We start from the raw sequence: 6,833 nt of genomic DNA on the forward strand, positions 1-6,833 counted from the left end.
ATGTGTAAGAAGCAATCGTATCGTTGTCGGGTAGTTTAATCTAAAGCATTGCATTGTGTTCCTTTAATTATATAACTCACTTAAAATCCTAATATGCAAAGAAGTTACTACAATTGAACTCAGTTTTTTTAAAAACCTGCAGATCAGTTTTGAGCTCTTACAATAGTATTATTATTATTATTATTATTATTATTATTATTATTATTTATTTATTTTGTTTATAGTATGTGTATTTATTGTCTGTGTCTGTGTAGTTGTATAGTATGTGTATTTATTGTCTGTGTATAGTTATTGTCTGTATAGTTGTATAGTATGTGTATTTATTGTCTGTTGTATAGTTGTATTTATTGTCTGTGTAGTTGTATAGTATGTATTTATTGTCTGTGTAGTTGTAGTATGTGTATTTATGTGTAGTTGTTTATTGTCTGTGTAGTTGTATAGTATGTGTATTTATTGTCTGTGTAGTTGTATAGTATGTGTATTTATTGTCTGTGTAGTTGTATAGTATGTGTATTTATTGTCTGTGTAGTTGTATAGTATGTGTATTTATTGTCTAGTTGTATAGTTGTATAGTAGTTGTATGTATTTATTGTCTGTGTAGTTGTATATGTGTATGTGTAGTTGTTTATTGTATTTATTGTGTAGTTGTATAGTATGTGTATTTATTGTCTGTCTGTGTAGTTGAGCTGCTGCAACACTTGAATTTCCCCCATGGGGATCAATAAAGGAATATAATAATAAAGGAATATAATAAAGAACCACTGCCTTAGTCTGCCTCATGTGGTCAAACAGGAGAACATCACTGGTAAATGAAAGTGCGTGTTTTTCCTGCGGATCTGGCAACCTCCGCACAGCCGAACCACACGACGCAGACTCAAAACTCATGGCGGACGAAGTGGAGCAGGTTGGTTCTACTGCGTCACATTCTCCTGTTTTTCTCATGCAAAACGTGTATTTAACGAACCCCAACACAGGGCAGCAGACAGCTTTAACCGGGGGCCGTGTTTTAGGGGGTTTATCCCTCTTTTTAGTGTGTTTATCCCCCCTTTTAGTGTGTTTGTGCCCTTTTCACCAGCGCGGAGCGGCCTGTCAGCGTGTTTGAGACCTTAAACGGGTTTATATTGTTAAACACTAAGTTGAGTTTAACAGATTGCATGTGTTGTTCTCCTAAACATTCAAACCATTTAATGTAATATAACCCTAAATGTGTTGTTTTTAATTTGTAGGACAAACACAAACGTGTCTGCAGAATCCTTTTTCTGCGCATGCGCAAACACGCTTCTCATCTAACTCCCTTTCTGCGCATGCGCAAACACATTCTGCTCCTTTATTTCATTTTCTGCGCATGCGCAAACACAGTCTGCTCTTCTGTCTCATTTTCTGCGCATGCGCAAACACATTCTGCTCTTCTATCATTTTCTGCGCATGCGCAAACACATTCTGCTCCTTTATCGCATTTCCCGCGCATGCGCAAACACATATATATAAAAAGACACATTTATATATATATAATACATATACATGTATACATATTCATACATTTTTATATATATATGTATATATATTAAAGAAGACATACATTATATATATATAATACATATACATTTATACATATTCATACATTTTTATATATTTATATATATATATATATATGCTGCTCTTCTGCTCTTCTATCTCATTTCCTGCGCATGCGCGAACACATTCTGCTCTTCTATCTGTTAGATTGATCTCATTGGAGATTTTTTCTCCTCCTAAATGATGCATCAAACATTTGACAAGTTCTGTGCCTCTTATTATTATTTATTATCGTCATATTAAAGTCACAGAGCTCAGCAGCATCTGTTCTCACCTTATAAGATAAGATAATCCTTTATTAGTCCTGCAGCGTGGACATTTACAGGATTACAGCAGCAAAGGTTATAGTGCAAACAAGAGACATAGTAAAAAAAGAACAAAAAAACAACAACATTATAAATAAGCAATAAAAACAGTGAAGAATCCACAATAACAGATGACAGAAAACTATTATAACTATAATTGCAGTGTATTGTATTGCACAGTTTTTAGTGTCGTGGTCTACTGGGAGCAGAGTTGGTTGTGCAACCTGACTGCAGCCGGAAGATTATTGATTAATTAGAAACAATAAAAAACTATTTTTACCAGTTTACCAAAGATGCTACTCTATTTTCTAATCAGAACAAAGATGGTGGCCGTCCTTGATCAGTTTCTACGACGTGAACCAAAATGTATGATTTTTAATTATCAGCTCTATTTGTCTATCTAGTCACTTTCCATTATTTAATTTTTCATACACAATTATTACTTTTTGTATTTCTTTCAAACCTAGCAACAAGATGTAGAGACACTTGAATAGCTTGTAAAACAGATAAATAAATGTTTTTAATGGTGCAGAAGACAGAATATTAGAACCACGGCGGCCTCCTCTTAGTCAAATAATTGTCAGATTTGCTTTTATTTGACTAGGATTTCTTGAATTGATAACTTGTTTTTTCTTTCCTGCTTCATGACTTATTTCCAAGAAACTTATGAACACATATCTGGTTAAATCAACTTATTTTATGACCCTTAACCCCTTTTAGGGTTTTCAAAGATCACAACTACCTTATGGAAGCAGCAGCCCACTGAAATATAATTATTTCTGTTTCTAAAGTCATTGTAATCTGTATCCGTCACATGTCTTAACTGATGTCCTCTCGTTTGTGCTGCAGCAACCGACCACCAACACGGTCGAGGAGCCACTGGACCTGATCAGACTCAGTCTAGACGAGAGGATCTACGTCAAGATGAGGAACGACCGGGAGCTCCGTGGTCGTCTGCACGTAAGACACACACACACACACACACACACACACACACACACACACACACACACACACACACACCTGAGTGTCTGCTTACTGTCTAATAAACATAGACACACCTGGAAGTGTGTTTGGATGTGTAGCTGTTCATCCCAGTTCATATTTGTGGTGTTTTGTTTGTCCCAGGCTTACGATCAGCACCTGAACATGATCCTCGGTGACGTGGAGGAGACGGTGACGACGGTGGAGATCGACGAGGAGACTTATGAAGAGCTGTACAAGGTACAACGTGGATTCCTTTACAGCCTCATTTCTGCTGACTGAACTGCTGCTGTGGTGGTGGCATGATTCCACTTCCAAAGTAGCCTTTTAAATGCATATCCTGATAGTCATAGATAACAATATACAGAATACTATGTGTTTGTGTCACACTTTGTCCAAATTGATAGACAGAAGGAATTCTGGCATGACCCATAACAAGACGTTTTGGTCTTCTCAAGATCTTGGATGACAAAAAAAGACAAAAATGTCTAAAAAAGTCAAATATATTGTTCTGTTTTTAAGTACGTGCAAATGTTCTGTAGTTTTAGACCCTTTGAGTGATGGATACTTGAGTTTAAAGTGTCATCACACGTAACAAAAACCTTCACTGCGTATACTCCGACTGATACCGACTGACACTGATATCAATATTTGCGTGTTTAAATAATCTGATAACTATATATTGGCTTATAGTATTATAAAAAAACAAATAAATGCATAACATAAACCTTTTTTAACTCTGACTGCTCAAATATCTGCTCTCAAAACTCCAACTCCAACATTATTTTTTCTAAAAAAATGTGCTTGTTTTTAATACCAGTGTCTGTGTGAGCCATCTCAGAACATAAACATTACAAACACACAACATAAATCCCACTAAACTGCTTTACAAGTTTTCTGTAATCTACAAAAATAGTAAATTAAATGAATGGCTTCCTGAAAACCTTTTTTTTGGGCTTCAGACCAAAATCGTGATAAGAGAATATAATATAAATGTTGAATTAATATCTCTATATTCTTTGTTATCTCTCTCTGTGAAAGCCATTTCTTTGGAAAGTTCTTTTCTAGCATATTTTGTCAACAACATAAATCATGAAGTAAAAAAAACCTACATTTTTGTTGTCCCCTTTCCAGTCGACCAAGAGGAACATCCCCATGCTGTTTGTCCGAGGAGACGGCGTCGTCCTCGTAGCTCCGCCCCTCCGGGTGGGCTAAACCCTCCGACCACTTCCTGTTGTGAAGGAGCGTTTGTGGCAGCTGGGAAGTTTCTAACCCTGAGGGGAAAGAGGGACGGCGCTGTCACGACGGGCTGGAACTCAAACATCTTCAGCCTCCGTCAGGTCCGACTCGTCTGTCAACACCGTCCCCGTTACTTTACATTCATGACACGCTGTACAACCTCACAACTCAACTTCCCTTTGTTGGGCTGCAGGGATATAAAACATGTCTTATCACGAAGAAAGAAAGAGGAGTATTTTTTCGGACAAAGAGACCCCATTTTTTTGTTTTTTTATTCAGGCAAAATATTGTTAAAAACAGGTGATTTCAGGCCAAAATCTGAGTTCTATTTCTCAGGATTTTTTATTGGATTGTGCTCAGTAGAGCGGTAAATAAATCCCCAACGTCAGTGGTTGAACATTATTTTGAATTAACTTGAATTACTTCTTATTCCCAGTCTCATTTCAACTACCAAGCCAAGTTACAAACGTCTCATCATGGTTTTAAGCTTCAGATGTGTGTGTGTGTAAACTTGTTATTGGCCTGATGTGTCGAGTTCTGAGGGGTTTAATGTCATTTCTTTGTTTTTTTTAATTTCTCAAGTTAAACTTTTATTTTGGTTGTAAGCAGAAGTCTTGCAGTTACTCCAAACCCACGATCTGTGAGTTTCTCTGGGGCGGTTTTAGTTGAAGGTTTTTTTTTTATATACATGTATTTTTGTAGTGTGTTGTGGGACTGGAGAGCGCATCGTGCTCAGATGTGAACATTTGTTGTCATTTGGTTTCATTAACTTCAATAAATGAGGTAATTTGAGTCTTTTGAGTCTTTGCCTGCAGCACCGTTTGTTCTGCGTCACTGATGGAGGAAACTTAGAGCCAAACATTGTTTCCAGCTTTAAAAATGTGAGGAATTGATGGTTTTCTTTGTCTTCTGTGGTATTAAATGAAATATATTTTTGATTTTGTACGGTCGGACTGAACAAGACATCTGAAGACGGTTGTAAATATATTTAATAGTTATTTATCTCCATTTTCTGTCACCTGACAAAATGATTTATCCAGTAGATATTTGGCAGATAAAGTTAAAAATGAAAATAAAAAGTAATGTGGTTGCTGTATAATGCAAAATGGGCCTCTACTCCACTTACCATAAATATATTTATATACAGTATGTATCACAATTTCATTTATTATTAACAATTTTACATGTATGAGAACCAGCTAGAAATGAGCTGATGTTTTATACTACAATATATAAATACAATATATAAATACTTCATAACTGCAAGTAAAACACGTCCTCAAAGTACGATAAGAAAAAAAAGTACTCTTCAAGCAGATTGGCTTTTTTTCAGAGTGTAAATTTGCATGACAAATGTTTTTACATATGCATGAATATATTAGTAAATTAAGTAGATGGTTTAAATTGAGCTCATTTTATTTATGTCACATTTAAACAGTGCTGTGTTTTAGACGTATTAGTAGCAGGACATACAAAACAATAATTGTCAAAGCTTTTAATTCATTGATTCATGTCAGGATGTAATCAGAATTTCAACAAAAATGTAACAATTTTTTTTTAAAGAGGATTACCAAACCTGACTAACTAAACGAGACAGGTCAATCAAGCCATGCTGTTAGGTATTATAATCTATAACAATGTGCCGTATTGTATAAACTATTCATGCTTTAATGTGTATACTATTTTGTATAAAATAGTATACACTATTTCCCCACAGAGATTAATACGTTTTGGGAGTGAAGAGAGTTAAAAAACACTCAACTTTGGGCCCAGACTGACTCGTCATACTTTAACGTAAAAAAAAAATGATTTCAGGTTTAAAACTCTGGACTATATTGGGCCAAATGGGCATTTTGATAGCGAGCACAGATTCCATGACATCAGAATTAAAATTTCAGGAAAATTGAAACCTTTTTCATATTATATAATCGGTGTTTATTGGCTGGAATGTTCAGACCTAGAGAGCGTGATGTCATCGCTAGAGTGCAGATGAGCTGTCAATGTTCAGTGGAGTAAAAAGTACAATATGTTCCTCTGAAATGTAGCAAATCACAATCATAAAACGGCACAAAGGCAAGTACAAGTACAACACTACAAGTATTTGAATAAATGTTCTAAAGTATTGCATTGTTGCGTTTCAAACACTAGATGGGAGCAGAGCTCTTTAGTGAGGAATCAGGAGTGTACCTGCTGGCCTCACTTATAACAGCAACATCCTCTCAAACCAAGACTGAACTCTCAGCATCAACTTAACAATCATAAACACAAAGTTCTCCAGAGAGTTATGTATGTACGGTTATTATCACATAACTTATTGAGGACATATTAAACACTGTTCTGTGCAAAGCAAGGCAGGATCATCTGGAGAGGACCTGAGTAGCTTTTTCACAACTCCCAGAATCCCTCTGTCTCCTGTCATGCACACTTCTAAAGTATTTTTTAGAAATGTGCATTACAACATAAATAAAACCATTTCTTTTTGCTTCATCTCTCCTGTCATTATCGATCGGGTCTTCTCATTTTGATTGAGGTACGAAGGCGTTTTTTGCCTCTGAGGTTTCATGCATTCGCTCCCAAATTCCATCTGTGGCGCTCACATGTGTGAAAAGTGACTTTTACAGAATTCTGAATATTTTGACTGTTTCTTAGTTAAATCACTGACGTGTTTACAGCAAAAAAAATCATATTCCTACACAGGATTATGAACTAATTACTGAATGTATAAAGTTG

At 35.7% G+C, this 6,833-nt stretch overlaps 1 protein-coding gene across 1 annotated transcript; it reads left to right on the plus strand.

Moving 5' to 3' along the window:
• Window positions 1–843: 843 nt before the first annotated feature.
• On the plus strand, window positions 844–4,895 carry lsm3 (LSM3 homolog, U6 small nuclear RNA and mRNA degradation associated). Its single transcript, XM_054617277.1, has 4 exons — window positions 844–904; window positions 2,730–2,840; window positions 3,009–3,104; window positions 3,999–4,895. The coding sequence occupies exons 1-4, from the start codon at window positions 884–886 to the stop codon at window positions 4,077–4,079; spliced, it is 309 nt and encodes a 102-aa protein (XP_054473252.1). The 5' UTR covers window positions 844–883; the 3' UTR covers window positions 4,080–4,895.
• The last annotated feature ends 1,938 nt before the right edge of the window (window positions 4,896–6,833 follow it).

The sequence above is a fragment of the Anoplopoma fimbria genome, chromosome 17, assembly GCF_027596085.1.
Source record: "Anoplopoma fimbria isolate UVic2021 breed Golden Eagle Sablefish chromosome 17, Afim_UVic_2022, whole genome shotgun sequence".
In the NCBI taxonomy this organism is placed as follows: Eukaryota; Metazoa; Chordata; class Actinopteri; order Perciformes; family Anoplopomatidae; genus Anoplopoma; species Anoplopoma fimbria.

Excerpts from the sequence above, each read along its gene's own strand:
- lsm3 (XM_054617277.1), top strand. The coding sequence starts at position 884 with ATGGCGGACGAAGTGGAGCAG. Across the intron at positions 905-2,729 it reads TGGCGGACGAAGTGGAGCAG|CAACCGACCACCAACACGGT; the intron begins GTTGGTTCTACT and ends TTTGTGCTGCAG. Across the intron at positions 2,841-3,008 it reads AGCTCCGTGGTCGTCTGCAC|GCTTACGATCAGCACCTGAA; the intron begins GTAAGACACACA and ends TGTTTGTCCCAG.